General features: G+C 48.2%; 1 protein-coding gene across 6 annotated transcripts; it reads right to left on the reverse strand.

Annotated features, from left to right (window-relative positions):
• Window positions 1–1,648: 1,648 nt before the first annotated feature.
• On the reverse strand, window positions 1,649–16,756 carry UBFD1 (ubiquitin family domain containing 1). 6 transcript variants are annotated; one of them, XM_060648782.3, is made up of 8 exons: window positions 16,506–16,756; window positions 15,991–16,323; window positions 14,870–15,078; window positions 12,004–12,069; window positions 11,740–11,845; window positions 10,397–10,467; window positions 7,765–7,847; window positions 1,649–3,093 (listed from the first exon to the last, which is right to left on the reverse strand). In XM_060648782.3, the coding sequence occupies exons 1-7, from the start codon at window positions 16,528–16,530 to the stop codon at window positions 7,767–7,769; spliced, it is 891 nt and encodes a 296-aa protein (XP_060504765.3). In that variant the 5' UTR covers window positions 16,531–16,756; the 3' UTR covers window positions 1,649–3,093; window positions 7,765–7,766. The 6 variants fall into 6 exon arrangements, with proteins under 6 accessions (XP_060504765.3, XP_060504767.3, XP_060504763.3 ...); XM_060648781.3 differs by lacking the exon at window positions 1,649–3,093 and adding an exon at window positions 5,271–5,384 and having other exon boundaries at window positions 16,506–16,753; XM_060648784.3 differs by lacking the exon at window positions 10,397–10,467 and having other exon boundaries at window positions 16,506–16,751.
• Window positions 16,757–16,763: the final 7 nt, after the last annotated feature.

The raw sequence follows: 16,763 nt of genomic DNA on the forward strand, positions 1-16,763 counted from the left end.
TTAGCAACAGCAGAAAGGCTAAGTGGGTACTGAAAAAACACAAGACCGGGGTAAAGATTCAAAAACATAAGGATTAGGAGTTGGAAAAATAAGCTCTAGAAGTTTTTCAGTCTGTAAAACAGATATTGTTGAATTGATATGAATTTTCTTGGATGAGACAATGGTGTTGTGCTAAGGTACAGCAGTGTCATTCTAGGAGGTGAGTGCTCAGTGTCACTATTTCTGTATGTCTGTCCAATGTTCCAGCAAAATAAAGTGCATGTGTGTCTGGAGAAGAAAGCAAACACATGTTGTTGATATTTTAACAACTGGTGAACCTTGGTGAAAGTATGAGGTGGTCACTGTAGCAGATTGCAGCTTTCTGTAGGTTTGAAATTTTCCAAAACAAAAAAGGGGAAAACAGCAAGGGATTAACATTAGATAAAGGGGAGAGGAATAAAACAGAAGCAAGAAACTCAAGAATTAGGAGTTATATAAAATGGGGTGAACAGTAGGAAAGGTTCTATCTGGGGAGTAAGATAGGCTATTGAAAGCTTCAGATCAAAACCAGCCTTGACAAACAAGGGAAAGCTGGAGGGGTTAATCTGGCTCAAAGTAGCCAAGTGGTGTTAGCAGAGAGCTCATGGGTGGGACTGATCTCAAATTCCTGCAGGATGGCTGGGCTAAGCAGAGTGCCTCTTGAGCAAGAGTAGGAAGAAGTCCTTGCCTCTTGCCCTAATGACTGGTTCATGGGACCCTGACTGTAGTAAGGGTTCTGTCGGTTACTACTGTTGAGAAAATGCCAGACATCACCCCAGAAGGTACGGGAGGATATTCAGGATGGAGTTTATCTCATTCTCCATCTGAGGACAGTTGCTCGTCCTATTAGTTTGAAGGTGCCTGGAATAACTTCAAAACTGGGATAAAATCCAGAAGCATCCTCTGTACAGATTCTCCAGGTGCGAATCAGCCAAGGTACAGCACGTGGCCCAGTCCCAGCCCACCCCTCTTTCCCATACAACAGATCCTTAAGAATCTGGCAGCACTGCTTCAGGATTGAGATACTGGGAAAATAAGGGGGAAAAAGTTGGGGCGGGGGGGAGAGCAATGAGACCAGAACCTTCCAGAACATTTACAAAGTGCGCAGAGAAGGAGCGAGGGTCCCATGGGTGGTACTGGATCAAAACCAGTTCTGACAAACTATCATGACTCTTCATTCATGCCAAGGACTGTTTTTGTCCTGTTTTTGGAAATAGGTCTTCTCTCCCACCCCAACTCCCCCCTGTAGCTCCATCTCAGTGTTTTATTAAACATGCCCTCAAAGGCTGAATGGCCAGGTGAAGTCACACGAGGCACAAGTCAGAAGGCATACGGACAGGGAGACAGCCTCCCTCTGACACCTAGAGGCCAGAGCATGGAAGGCGGGCCGTCCTACCCCAAGCGTGTCTGATAAGTAGGTCATTTTGGCTAACATGGTAAATAGACCAAAATCTCTGTATCAACTGTTTTTCACAGGAACAAATCTGGATATACTTAAAGCCAAATAAATAAGAGTACTATGACAGACCACAGCTGGCAAAAAAAAATGGCCCCGGGCCCAGTCCCAAATGTTGGTCAATCCCCAGTATGAATTAGGCGCGTGAAAAATTGGAAGGAAAAGGAGACGCAATTAATTATCAAACTTTAATTGATAGACTAATCTTACAGGATAAACAATAAGACAGCTAGTCAAGGTTACACTTTAAAAAAAATCCAGCAGCGCAAATCTAATAGACTAAATACGTTCATCTCCTCCCAAACAGGCATTTGATTTAAAAACAGAAACCAGAACAGAGCGCACACCACAAGGAAACATGGTACTTACGTATATTGTCAAATAATTCTGCAGAACTCTTTAAGAAAGAAAAGGAAAGAGGTTTTTAGAAATTTAGAAAGCAGTAGAACCACCCAGCCTGGCAGGGAGATGTGCCAGATTTCTGCACTCTGGAGGGCTCCCGACCACCTGTAACTTCAGAGAGGCCATCCGGCCCTACTAGGAAGGAAACAGTCCTCTCCTAACTGGAGAGGACTTCCTCGCAGAGCCTTAAGACAAAGGGACCATCCTTTTTCCAAGAAAACAGGCATGAACACAGCAGCAAGGAGCAAGAGAGAGGTCTCCCTCAGAAGATGGGGTGGAAAGCAGGCCTGCCCTCACACGGCCCTGGCACGTGGAGTCCATCCCTTCCCCTTCTCAGCCCCAGCAAAGCAAGGGTGGGCCAAGTGCGAGAGCCCAGGATGGCTCCTCCAGGCACATGGTTAAAGGAAGAAGAAGAGGAAAGCGAGTCCCTTCCGGATGAAATATGGCAACTTTTCTGAGATGTGGCAAAGTGACAGAGTTGGTCTCTTTGGCCCTTGTCAGGTAGAGCAGCCGCTAAGGAACCTACTGAGGCCTCAGTGGCCCCACCGTGTCCGCGAGGGCATCCTTAGTTCAATCCCATCTGCAAAGAGCTAACGCCACTTGCAAAAGGCCCAGCTTCAATTAAAATACTTCACACCAGAGACTTCCAGCAACTCGCAAATCTGCTTTTCTAAGTTCTCTGACCAGACTGACAGAAGCAGAGCTGCGAGGGCCGGAGCCCTGGCACGAGTGACCTTGTCACTACTTGGCCAAGAGGGCTCAGGGAGGGAAGAGAGGCCTGACATCTGTCCTCCTGAGGCCACCCGCCTGCAAGTCCTCTGCCACAGGGAGGCAGGGCATGACCCCGGGGAAGGAGCCGCTCCCCTCCAACAGGGAAGGAGCTGCACAGGAATAAATCCTGAGGAAAAATTAACACTGTGATGCCACCTAGGGGGACGAGTACTTCATTTTGCTAACACAGATTTAGTCAGTATACTCTGGACCGTAAACAAGGTTAGGAAGAGACCGCTCACGGGACTGAGTGACAAACCCGTGAATACTGCTGTGACCCAGACATGGATCTAAATCAAATACTTCTCCCAGCGGCTTCTGGAGCTGTCCACCTCTGCTCTCCCGAGTGCTCCCAGCAAGGTCTCCATGCAGACAGGGTCAGGAGCCAGAGCTCAAGATCATTCTAGCAAATTTACTGAGCTCCATAAAGCAATACTCCAACGGCTCTGTATGAAAAGACGTCGTTGACATTATTATTTATATATAGTATCTCGAAGTAAGGAAAAAAGCACCATTTTACGTAAAACAAAAAGGCTCACGCAGGCTTTGGTCCTGCCTAGAAATGACAGCAGCCTGAGTGAGAAGCGGTTTGGCCCTTGGGGAGCAGGGAGACAAAGGGACACACGCTCTCACTGGGAAGGAAGGAGGGCAGACGGCATGTGCAGCCACTGAACAGGGCACACAGGAGACCTGGCGGGAAGGGCCTCGGAGAGCAGCACTGTGAGGCCAGTCTGGGGACGGAGACACCGGCTCTGTGGGAACAAAAGTGGGCGTGTGGCCCTGTCAGGACACGTCTCCAGGACAGGGACGCTGGCCAACGAAGAGGGCAGTATTCACACCGAGAAGACCTTCCACTTGCTACGTGATCATTTCCTCTGCAGACCCGTCCACCGCAGAGGGAGGCTCTGACAAGTAGCAAAGGAGCCCTTTTCTCCAGGCTCCGCAGGCCAACAAGGACAGAAACACTGCAGCGACTGCTCCTTCTTCGAGAGATGACAAACACGTGGTTTCTTGGATGCGACACTTCACTTAATGTACATATGCCCCCCAAAAAAGCAAGAGTAGATTTCCCTGCTCAGATGCATAACCGGGCACAGGCTATACCGTGAGAAGCACGAGTCTGTCTACATGGGCTGGATGCCTGAACTACAGCTTGGAAGGGAAGGGCGTAGAGTATCATCATTAACTGGCTCACAAGGAATAGTCATCTTAGGCGAACACATGCTAATTACATTTCACAGAATGAGGGGGAACAGCCTAGAATCCAAAATGTGAAGTTTGGAAAATCTCTCGCCAAACCTTACTATGAGAGCCTGCAGCCAGGGAGAGGAGAGTGGCAAAGACAGCCAGCAGAGGAACAGCAAAGAGCACAGAGGGGATCATTCACCAAGAGACTCGCCCTCGTGTCAGAGTCCATCAAGCCATAAGGAGACAACAGAAGCTCACATGTACCAAGAACAGAAGGGCTAAAACCAGAAGAAGGTGAGCTAATTCATGAAAGTAACTTATCCCATTTTCGATGTTTAAATACATCGGCCAACCCACTAGGTCAACAAGTCTTTTGAGAAAGGCAGCATCTCTGGACCTGGGATGAAGGACACTTGAACATAACGCATGAGCAGAAGGACCAAATGGAGAAGCATAACTGAAATAATTGTTGGACTGCTTAAGAATTTCTCAGAATTCCAAAAGAAAGAAGGATCTGGGCCTGTGGCTGTATGGCTGGAGAAACTGTCTTCCACCCAGCTCCTCCTCAGAGAGGCTTTAGTTGGCCTGGGAGCTGTGGCTTTTGAGCAGCGCATCCCCAGGGCACTCACGCCAGGCTGGGCCGTGAGGCCCAATCGGTGACGCCGCCAGACAACCATGGCACCAGCAGTGGAACTCCCCGGAGATCAGGGCCCAGTGCAAGAGCTCCCTTCCCTAGACCAAACAGCTCTTCCTCTCCCGCCGCACATTCTCAAGCAGCAGCACGGTGGGAGGGAGGCCAGGAGAGGAAGCATTGATGAGGTACAAAAACAGGAACTGACATCTTTGGGTTTTTAAAACAAAAACTCAGATCTAAGAAGTGAGAACATAAAAAAGGGAAAAGAATTAAATCTGAATCGATAGACAGAAAAATATGGCTTACTAACCCCCCCCTCGTTTTGCATACAATTTTATATGAAAAAGAAAAAACCCAACTCATCACAACGCAGTCCAAATGTTTGCAACCAAAGACTTATGAAAATATTTCAGTTGAAGTCACTAAAAAAAAAAAAAAAAAAAGAAACCAGCAAGCTTTTGATCATTCTTTTCTAAACAAAATTGGTAGATCTACTCTCAAACGCACTTAAGAGTATTCCACACAACATGTTCGGAATTCAGATTTATTGATTTCCACCGTATCAACTTTAAAAATGATATGAAGCTGACTGCAAGAAAAGGGAACTGGTGATTTTAAGTTAAAATTAAGCTAATGGTGAAAGTACATCACCTCTGGCTTCAGTCACCACATCACCTTAGATTGGATATAGCTTTTTGTTTTTGAACAAAGTCCCAGAACTCTGAAATCCAGGGATGCTGCAGGCCTCTCCCAGCAATGTCCTTCACTTTGGGTCAGTCTCCTGGGCCAGAGGTGAAAGTGCTTTCAAAAATACTGCCACTTCCCCAGCACAGTGTCTTTGATTGCATCCACATATTGAGTTGGGACCCAGTACACCCAGTAGTAAGAGGCTTCCGTGGGGCCCAACTGAAACGCCTGGAAGGGAAAAAGGAAAACCAAGCGGTACTTCAGAGGTCGGGAGACTAAGCAGGCAGCACGACACACACGGGGGAGGGCTGAGAAGTGAATTCTTTACAGGAAGGGGAAAACTGTGCACACAGGGAGCATTCTCCTGTCCAAAAACAAAACAAAAAACCAAAAGGTGGTGGGCAAGTTAAGCATAGCCAATCCTAAAGCAGTGGCTCCCAAACTTGAGTGTGCATCAGAACCATCTGGAAGGCTTGTTAGAACAGACTGGTGGGCTCCACCCCCTCGACTTTCTGATTCAGGGAGGTCTGGGGCCTGAGAATCTGCATTTCTAACAAGTTCCCAGGTGATGTCATACTACTGATCCAGAGACCAGTCTGACAACCACTGCCCTAGAGAAACTGTCACACATGCACAAGGAGACAGGTCTGAACGTTCAAAGCAGCGCTGTCAGAACTGGGGACAACCCGGAAAAACCTACATGTCCGTCGGTAAGGGAACGCAAAATTAAAAGTGACATGGTGGCCTGCTCGTATGAATGCGGGATTACTTTTCAAAAGGTACGAACTGGATCTATAGTTAATACAGACAGATCACGATGTCAAACCAAAAACAGCAAGCTGCAGAACGATACATACCACGAGACCGTTTATGAAAACTGAAAAAACACAAAACAGTACTGTATCTCGTCCATGGATTTATAGTAACGTAAAAGTGTAGAGAGCTGGGAAGGATCCACATGATAAATCATGCTCATGGTCATGGGGGAGGGGGAGACACTGGGGACGTGTTCACTGTTGGTAGGTTTTCTTTTATTTAAAAAAAAAAAAAAAGGTTTAAAGCAATTCATAAAATATTTCCAATGATCATTTCTTTGTGACGGATATACGGGTTTGTTACTCTGTTCTTTTCTGCCTTTTAAAACATTTCTCTGAGAACGAAAAGCACAGCCATCCTTCTCTGATGTGAACTATGATACTGTTAATCTAGTGACTGATAGGGCATCTAAAAAACAAGGGAAGTCCTTTTGCTTACAGGTAAGGATGCCACTTAATGGTGTTTAGTGACGAGAAGGGGCTAGGAGCGCTACTCTCTGCTGGAGAGGACCTGAGAGAGAAACAAGCACTTAAACCGAGTAAGAAGGCATTGACCATCCAAACCAACTTCTGAAAGGTCCACTCGACTTGTCTGAAATCCCTCTCACCAGGCTGCTTGAAAACCGGGGCTGCAAATGCTACTGGGCAAAATGGGGGCCCAGCTGAAAACACCCAGAATCCGACTTCATAAATGGAAAAAACAGCTGAGTAAGCAGAACAAATACGTCTGCAATCCTTTAAGGCTGGAGGGCCTGACAGTGACACTCCCAGGTCACCCAAAAGCCCTGTGGCCCAGGGACCGCAACCCCAACCATGGCCTGGCTTCAGTGCCTCGGAGCGGACAGACCCCAACAGGCCAAGAGAGGGGACGGGGCTGACATTCCCCCGGAGCCAGGAGACTTGCCATCTGCCCAGAGAGAACTTCTCTAACACCAGAACCCCTTTTTCCTGGGATCTTCCAACACCTCCCTCTGCAGAGGACTTCTGTAAACACCACTGCGCAGGTCGAGCCACAGCCGTTCCTCATCTCCGTGACAGGGCTGACACAGCTACAATGCTGTCGGCTAAAGCTAAAACATCTGCACCACCTAGTAATGGCTCAGGTCAGGCCCCTGGCATAGTAACTTAAAAGTTCTGGTAACCAAACTTCACTTCTAAAGTGACCCCTCTTAATAGTGCTGGGAGAATTCAGGGGTTTGCCTGAGCTGCTCCGTTCACTGCATCACTGGATTCTTGGCTTTGCTCTGCATAAACTTGGGGAATGCCTCCGAACGTCATCCCGCGAGAGAAGAGCCTGCTCTCTTTAGAGGAAACTTCCATGCAGAATGATGACCACAGACCCCATCTTATCCACAGAGTCCTCAGCCACCTGATGGCTGCTGCCTGAGAAGAGCAACACCATCACAGAAGGGGACTGCCCGGCATCTTCACCAACGCCCAGGTTAGTGGGAGATTTTGTCTTATACGTAGGACAAAAGTTAAAATGAAAACCCGCGAGCCAATCCTCCTCTCTGTATTTATTTTCCTGGTCTAAAGACAAAATATTACAAACAAGAGGAAGATAAAGGTATTGAACATGTCCCCTTTACACTGGTGGGGAGAGGATGTAAAATAAACTGAGGAATAGGTCACAGATAAAGTTCTAGGTAGATCAAGAAAACGTGAGGGTCTTAAACTGCGCGTCTTCTGAACACTGAGTTTGATTCTTCAGTTAAAAAAGCTCAGTTAGAGCTCCATTCCCTGCTAGATGAGCAGAAGTGCAGTGAGAGGCTAACCCACGCCGGGTTACTTACCATCATGTGGTAGTCTTCGTGTCCTTCGATAGGTTCACTGACCACATTTTTAATGGAGCCCATGGGCAATTTCTCAGTCCGCTCTAGTTGAGAGGGATTACAGTGATTACTCAAAGGCCCTCCTGTCCATTCCTGTGACTCAGCAGTCCCTCATCAGGATGGTGGCTTTGGGATCTACTGGAATCTCAAGTCTCCCATGTGCTCTAGGGATGATGGGACAGAGTCTTCTGACCAGCACTCCCAGAGATTTGCTTGGCAGTTGGAAACTTCTCGGGAGCAAACGGGGAACAGGACTCGCAATGACATATTAAAGGTCTCTGGGAGCAGAGACAGTGCTTTCCCGGTGTTATTTTTAAAGTCTGGCAATTTATAAACACCCAAGGATTTCCACTGCAATGTTCTTGCCCGAGCCCAGCAATGGCTAAGGTCTTTGGCACCTGGGGGAGGGACAATCAAGAGGACCAAGAACAGAGGCAACAACGTGCCCCTGTGGCTCACACAGACAAGGAGTGCTTGGGGGTTTCACACTAGTTTCTGTCCCATTCTCCTCCTCACTTGCCCTCCCACTTCCCCGTTCCCTCTCCCAGCCCCCCCAACCCTCCATATACACACACCTGAAGAAGTTCTCCTGAAACATTTACAACACCTTGTGATTAACCCTCGAGATATCACTTATCCCAGGAGGCTCAGGAGACATTTTGCAGCAAGTTTAAGGGTGGCAGGTAAGAAAGAGGAGGCAGTGAGGGATGCCAGGAGTGAGAGGAGCCTGCAGGAAGTGAGCCAAGTGCCGCAGGATGGGGCATGGAGGCAGGAGGGGCGGAGTTCCTGCACAAGAACCCACCCCCTAAGAGCAGCAGACACAGCGGGGGACAGGGAGGTTCTCAGCAAAGTTAAATCAAGTTGGAAAAAACTCACTACAGCCTTTGCAGAAAGAAAAAACTGGAAAAGGCAGAATCTGAAAATAGATGAGTTGATGAAAACAGATCTAGAATTTAGAGACCTGGGTTCTAATCTGGCTGGTTGACTGGACAAATTTTATTTCCATTCTGTGGGCCTTGGGGTCTGAAAAATGGGGGGGTGGGGAGAACGGACGTGAAGACATCCATTCAGGTTTTCACTTTCAGTGGCTCTAAAACAGTGACCCACGGGCAGGACCGAACCAGCAGCCGTCTTCAAGACTGAAACACTTTTAAACGCCAGCCACCTTGAAATGTCCAGAGATTTCACACAAAAAGATAAATTTCTGGCTTCTCTTGAAAAGTCGATCCTGGGCCCACATTCCTAGTGACAGCAATGAGCTTGATCCCACTGGACCCCCCCCCTACGGCCAGGGCACAGGCTCCCCCTGGCGGCTTCGACCACCCACGTCTCCTGCCTGAAGCTCGTCCTTCCCGCAGCTGGGCCTGAGGCTGGGAGGACTGCCTGCTACATGGGCTACCCCAGAGAGAGTTTAAGCTGCATGTAGGAGCCCCTGAGCGTCACTCTGGAACGAACTCCATCGACAAAGAGGCCAACCAGCTGCCGGGATGGTCATTCCACAGCAGCTCCTCGCCAGTGGAAAGATGAAACCAGTGGCTGGTAGCCAACTCCCAGAACAAGCTGTCCTGCTGGGAGGCTGCTTATGACACTCAGATGACAAGACTCCTGGGCAAGTGAGGACACTGCCCAACATATATCGATACAGTAGTCTGGGCGAGAGTGAAAACCTCAGTCTTGGTCAACCATGAAAACAGAGGTCTTGGCCATGCTCCTTTAATCAGGCTGGTGAGTAAGGAGGCTTCCGATAGCTCTGAAACCCCCACATACCAAGATTCTTCTAGAGTGCTGCCTTCATGCCAAAACAGGAAAGCAGCTGCTCCTACAAGCTGATATAAAACCTCCAACACAGGTACAGGGGGTTCTGCTTAGGGCCGCAGGTAGAATGGCCTTCCTACACAACCACCTCACATGGAAATGTTCCCCGAGGCACCAATGGGCACCTGCAGACTTAGTCATCATCCAGCCTCCCCAGCCTGCACCTGTCCTCCTAGCCGTCAGGGACCTTTTGCATCAGCCTTAGCAACTGCTTCAATCGGACTACCCGGAAGAGAAAGTAAAAATTGAGGAAGAGGCAGGATTTGGGCAAGTCAACGCAATGATGGAGAACTAAGCAAAACCAACTGCAAAGTCGTGAACAAGTAAGGATCTGACAGAGGCAGGGAAGCTCACAATGAAAGAAAACCAATGCTGTGACAGGCTCTGCAGGAAGGGAAGGATCTACTAAAGAGGGTCCAGAGACCCTTGGGAAAACTAGGGAAGCCCTTATGTATTCTGCAAAACCTGCTTTTTGACCATGCAGTTAGAGGTGAATGTGAAACAAAGAATATACAGCAAGTTATCATAAAACTGTTAGAAAACTCAAGCGTTTTTGGCATTTTGCTCTTTGTTCACCTTAAGAACCAGGACAGACTTACAAACAAGAAAACATGTTTTGACATTCTCAAGGAGAAGATACCTCACTCCCCACTGCCCCTCTGATTATTATTTTCCATTAAACTGTGGTCCCATGTTAAGCAGTCACATTAAATGGCCTGTCCCTGAAACCAGGTAACCTCACGTGATGGAACCCCCTAGACTTCTCTTTAGCATTTACCTCGAACACTGAACACCTACAGTGCTGGCCACAAACAGGTGAATTAGGCATGTTCGGTTCCCTCCAGGAATCTAACAGGGGGACAGACAAGTCAGAGAGTAATGAGTGCTCTGGGGATGTAAACGGAGTGCTCTATGAACAGAAGCGGCAGCAACTCATGTGGAGGGTGGGAGAGGCACCGGGGAAGGCTTCAATAGGAGAGGACATTTGAGTAGGGCCTCAGAAGATGTTATTAATAACAAAGAATGGGAAGTAAGCATTCCAGGTAAAAGCCCAGCAGGAGCAAATACACAGGGCTGTGCAGAGCGTGGTGGAAAGTGCAGGCTGATGCAGATGAAACCCACAGCGTATTAACAGGGAAAGCAGGGCCGAAGCCTAGATCCAAAATTTGACAACACTGGACACTATGTGTTAGGCATGTGAACTTGGTCCGAAGGAGCCAAAGGTTTTTGAGCGCCAGTGAGGGAGATGGGCGGGACAGAACAGAACACAGACCGGGCAGGGAAATAGGTTAACTTGCTTTAACAAACCAAGTTTCAAGATGCTAGGAGTCTTAACTGGCACAATAGAGTGGCAAAAAAAAAAAAAAGGGCGGGGGGAAACAGATAATTCTGGAGCATAACTGACACGACTTTGAACCATCTGGGGGAACGCAAGGTGAGGATAGTCAGAGACAATTCCCAGCCAACAGCAAGCAGCAGCCTGCCCCAGTGGGCACAGGCAGGGGTAGGTGGAGGCAGGCAGAGCACAAACAGGTAAGGGGGGTGGGGACAGGTCCACAGTACTAGGAATGCACCTGGTACGGGGACAAACGCTGACATCCGGGGGCCAGGCAGGTGACATACACGAACAAAGCTGGCTCCACAGGAGGCAAACAGGGCAGTGAGGACTGCGGCTCATCTGAAACTACCACTGGGCTCCAGCCGATGGCTGCCATGTGAGAATGCAGGTCCAGAATAGCTACATCTTTTGATTTTTTTATTTTTTTCAAGAGAAGCCCAAAAACCCCCACACGAGATCAAGTGAAATCTCTTGATTTTTACAGAAAGTGTGTAAACCCAAAAAACCCTGGTCTGTGGATCAGACCTGGCCCTCAGGCCACGCATTTGGGACCTCTGGTTTTGGGCACAAGTGAAGAGCCACTGTTGAAGGACTGGCCCTGACAGAAGACTGAAAAGAATGAGGGAAAAAGGTCCAAACAGAAGGTGAGCATCTAAAAGCAAAGACAAAAGCCAGGGGCACGCAAAGCACAGTGAAGAGAGAAATCTCAGGAGGAGCACAGTCGCACCCAAGACTGAGGGCCCGCAGCGGCGAGCCGGGAGGAGGCAAGAGCAGGAACCTACCTTTAGTGCCAATCCACAGCTGGTCTTGTTCTAGCTTGAAGGTGAGTCTCACTTTGCCTCCGGACTTATTGTACATGCCGGATAAGGGTACCGTGGGCAGGCGCTCCTAGAGGCATAGGAGCACAGTGAGAGATAGGGACTAGAAAAATGGCATGACAGAGAAGGACAAGGGACAGGATGTGAGGACGTGATCACAGGAACCTCAGGAAGTCAGAAGGCGGGTCTGGTTCGTTTTCAGAACGCTCACAAAGGAGTCTGGCTTACCTGGGCACCCTTAACAGATGGCATCACGTCTTCAGGTTTTCCTTTATCCAACACTTTCCTGTGTTGCTATAACATAAGTCAGAAAAAATAATAAATGAAATGGCTGACTCCATTTTAGTCATATTACTTACTACCTTTCTGAAAAAGAGAAAGAAAGCCTTGATGTTTTGGCTCAAAAGCTTTTAACATGTACAGATTATGGGTCTTTTGACATTAAAGAGCAGGGGCAAGAATGTCTCTGATAGAAATCTCCTATATCCGTAGTGTCTGAAACAGCAGCCACAAGACATTTGGGGCTATTAAGTACTTGACATGTGGCTAGTAGAACCAAAGAACTGAATTCTCAATTTTAATCAATTTTATGCGGCTGCCGTATTACACATCAGGGTTCTGGAGCAACGAAGGTTTCCAGATTGCTAATTCAAATGAACTCTACTCCAATCCTCTGACCAAAAAAATTGCCACTGAAAGGAACAAACATCAAGCTAAAGAGAACCGCAAAGGGTGGTTTTCTGCTAGGTACAAAATGACAGCCATTTCTGTCAACTTAACCTCCCAAAGAAACGGATCACAAGGCTGGTAACCAGCCTAACTGCCTACAAGGGGCATTGCTCCAACAAATGGAAACTCAGCCTACTGCAGAAGTCTTCCCCGCTCCCCCACCCTCAACCCCAGCTAAACAGAAAGCCTGGAGAGCCACATTTCGAAGAGAAATGCTGATCGCTCTCTAGACTGACATTAAGAAGCTTCTGACCCTGCCCCCCAGGGGGTTTGAGGCAGCTTGCTAAGGGTTCTCATTAGGCTCATGGCTCCCTAAAACAGCTCTTAACCAGCCCAAATGCCCAAGCTTGTTTCCTCTCCACCTGTGACTTTCTAGGTCATTATTTGCTCCCTATTTGGAAAAGCTGAAAAACAGCCGAGCAGCCAGTGGGTGAAGGGAAACAATTTCACCAAAGTGAAGCACCAGGTGGCCACTTCAAAGCCTCCTTGGCACGGCAGAAACCCTCTGGCAGGGATAAATTCAACAGTGCCAGACTGCTAGCAGAGGGTCCCTACACGTATTAGCCCCAGATTCCTCAACAAGCTGATAAAAAGCCAGGAGAATGGGACCCTCTCATTAGGCCATGTCAGTCCTCATAACTAGCATCAATGAAACAAAGCAGCAGAGATTAACAGCTTAATTCGACTCATACCTCACAATCACCTTTTGGAAAAACTTTCCCTGTGTTGAGGAAAACAGTTTTAAGACTGTTAAGCTACCATTAGTAACTCAAAACCTACGTTTAAGAAGCGTGTAATGCTCCAAGGGTGTGACCAAGTGGGAACACTCACTTCTGACGTGCTCACATTTCACAATTTCATAGATGCGGCAGAGGAAGATAAGTAAATGGAAAAGAACTCAATTGGTTACATTTTGATCTCATATTTGGGGATGAAAATGTCCAAGCAAACACCTTTTAAGTGTTAACACAGATTTATGATTCCTTAGCTAAAACTCCACAGACAGATGTTTTAGATTTTTATAAAGCCCCAAAATCTAGTAAACTTTATAAAAGCCAATATAGTTTAAAAATATGTTATACATGGGGCACCTAGGTGGCTCAGTCGGTTACGTGTCTGACTGACTCTTGCTTTCAGCTCAGGTCATAATCTCACAGTTCGTTGAGTTTGCTGGGCTCTGTGCTCACAGCTTGGAGCCTGGAGCCTGCTTCAAATTCTGTGTTTCCCTCTCTCTCTGCCCTTCCCAAGAGACATGCTCTGTCTCCCTCTCTCCCTCTCTCTCTCTCTCTCTTTCTCAAAATTAAATAAACATTAAAAAAAATTTTTTTTTAATATGTTACACGTTATCCTCTGTAGAATCTGGGGCAGCACCTTGTCACTGAACACATGAATATTTCTATAGCAAAACATGAATATTCACAGTAATTCTGGTTACGTTTTGATACCTGGTCAGATTTTGGAAGCACATATAGAGGAATAGGGATCTGTAACACAAAACTATCTTCTCACGCTATGAGCCACATGCCTTGCTGCGTATGATTACTAAAACTGATCTTGGTTCAGATTAGTCTACTCTACTCAGGACACAGGTTAAAGTTGAGACTATTTGTTTTGCTAGGACACTACTAAGAGTGCCTGAGAGGCTCCAGGACAACAACTGGGGTTTGCTGAGTAGTAAGGTTGCAAGTGATGGTTCTTTCAACCAACTCCCTCTACGGTGAAATACTCTCACTTTTCCTAATTACGAAAAGAATTTTAATGGCTACACTGAGCAGAAGACAAGGCTGGATCTCTCCTATCCAACACGAGCAACAGAGGAGGTAAAAAATCAGGCGCCCATTTCACGGACCAGGAGGGAAAAAACCCAATGCCGGTGTGGTTATGTTCCTAGTCAGCTTCATTTGGCTTCCTGAAAAAGTCAGTTTTAGAGGAACCTCTCTCTGCCGAGTCTGTGCCTATCCAGAAATGGCTTGTTGACTTGGGGGAAGCCACAAACCGAAAAAACAAACGTAAGCACTTGTATAAAACGGGGGGTTAATTCTAACAGTCGCATTTTTCTCTGGCACTGAATAGAGAAGGGAAATCCACAACTGATTCCTTTCAATACCTGGAGCCTGCCTTTCCAAAGGCCTTATCCTAAAGTAAGTAGACTTGAGACACACTGACCCGCCAGATGAGACAAAGTTGCAAATCTCAGGTGGTTGTCACCTCCACTCAACAGCCAGCCGCACCCAACTGCTGCCATAAATTTCCATCATGGGCCCTGTCCAAAAAGGAGCTTATTCTAGGGAGAATATCACCAGCCAACGCTCCAGAGGACAAAGCCTCAAACTTCCCAGGACTAGCAATCACATGACAGACTCACTTTCTGCCTGCAGAGCGGTTCCTTCTTGTTCTCTTCAGCCTTTGCGTCCTGCTGGGCAGCATCTTTGGGTGTGTTTACGGCTAAAACATCATTTATCGTGGAGCCAACCACCATGATCTTGGCTCCGCTGGTCACTTTTATTTCTCTCAATGTCTTATCCTCAGGGACAAGTCCCTTGTACATGACTTTTTGCATGGCAGGAGGGAGACCTTGGGAAAAAATAGGAGAAAGTCAAAGGAAGGGATGAAAAATGCACCTGGACCAGAGTCATGTGGCAACAGACCTGGAAATGAATACTCCTCCACCACCTTGTGTGCTCAGGCAACTCACAACCTCTCTCTGTTTCCGAAATTCTATAATTGTGATGGCAGTAATTCCTTCTTCATAAACTTGTTTTAAGGATTTAGACATGAAACAGAACATTTAGTACAGTGTCCCGGTATTCAGGAATTATTCAATTAAGTTCAGCTATCATTCGTTCCAAGTTGTTCCTCAACCCTCTAAACATGCAAATACTAAGTGAAAGACCACAGGCCTCAAAGATACAGAAATCAGTAAGGATAAAGTTGTTTTTAGAGAACTTACAGGCTTCATGGAGAAAACTTAAAAAAAAAAAACCATTTCAGTTGACAAAGTGCTGTAAACAAGACAAAACTGAAAACTAAATAGTATAAGAATCTACGAAGGGGCCAGCAACGTTTCCTAAATTTCCCTTATGAGAATTACCCAAGATATTTGCTAAAAATAAATTTCTGGCCACATTCCAGATACACTGAATCAAACCCTCTAGGGGAAAGGGCCTAGGAGCTGTAAATTTAACATGTACCTCAGATGATTTTCATAAAAGAGGTTTCTGGCAACACTGATTGGAAGCTGGGGCCTAAGGGTCAGGCCTGGGCCTGAATCTCAGCTCAGCCACTTTCTAGCTCTATGATTTTGGGTCTCATTTTCCCCATCTGAACGATGGGCATATTAGTACTTACTCCGAAGAACTATTCTAAGCATTGACGGAGCAGATGCAAAGAGGGTGGCCAGCCCTGTGCTCAGCATAGTGCAAGCACTAGGAATCAGCAGGCGCGGTGAGGAAGGCTGGCTGTCGCTGACAGTGCCACGACGATTACCTGTAATCGAGTGAATCTTCTGTTTTAGCTCAGAGCCTGTGCTATCCAGGGGGAACTTCACGTCGTGCTTAGTCTTGTTCCAGATGATCTTCAGGTCCACCAGCTCCTGGCCCGCGCCGCCGCCAGCGTCCTCGCCGTTGCTGACCGAGGCCTGGGCCGCAGGGTCCCCAGGGGGCTGGGCCGGGGCCGGCTGCAAGCTGCCTCGCGCGGCGCAGGAGTCCTCGGCCGCCGCCGCCCCCGCCGCGACTTCGGCCTCCACGCAGTTTAGGGGCCGCGCGGGGGTCTCGGTCGCCACCGTCTCGGCCTCCGTGTCCATGCCAGGTTCCTCCATGCCTGCAAGGGGGTTAGGGGGTGGGCGCTCGCCGCAGGCTGGGCCTGGGACCCAACCCTCCTCGGGTGCTGCCGGACCTCCGCTCCCGAGCCAGACTACTCCCCAGCGGACAGGACCGCATCCCTCCCGGAGGCCCGCTTCACCTGGGCCCACTCCGGGGGCCCGCCACCACCGCCACACTCACCATCCGGGGCTCCGGCTGCCGCCATGATGATTGTGTACAACACCCACCACTCCCGCAGAGGCCGCCGGGAAAAGACGAGCTAGCTGAGATTGGCCCCCGCAGCAGCCCCTAATCTCGCACAGCCTGGCCGGAAACAGGTGGACGTTTCTATGGAGACCCGCCTCCTCCGCTTCCCCTGCCCGGCCCCTGCCACGCTTTAGCTTTCAGGACCCGAGGGGGGCGGGTCCGGGAAATCGCCCGCTCAATGGGCTCTGCCCC

This window comes from Panthera onca, chromosome E3 (genome assembly GCF_046562875.1).
Source record: "Panthera onca isolate mPanOnc1 chromosome E3, mPanOnc1 haplotype 2, whole genome shotgun sequence".
Classification (NCBI taxonomy): Eukaryota; Metazoa; Chordata; class Mammalia; order Carnivora; family Felidae; genus Panthera; species Panthera onca.

Coding starts and splice junctions, on each gene's coding strand:
- UBFD1 (XM_060648780.3), bottom strand. CDS start 16,530: ATGGCGGCAGCCGGAGCCCCGGATG. Junction 16,324..16,505: donor GGCAGCCGGAGCCCCGGATG/GTGAGTGTGGCG, acceptor ACCCCCTTGCAG/GCATGGAGGAACCTGGCATG. Junction 5,385..7,764: donor ACGAAGACTACCACATGATG/GTAAGTAACCCG, acceptor TTTCCCTTCCAG/GCGTTTCAGTTGGGCCCCAC.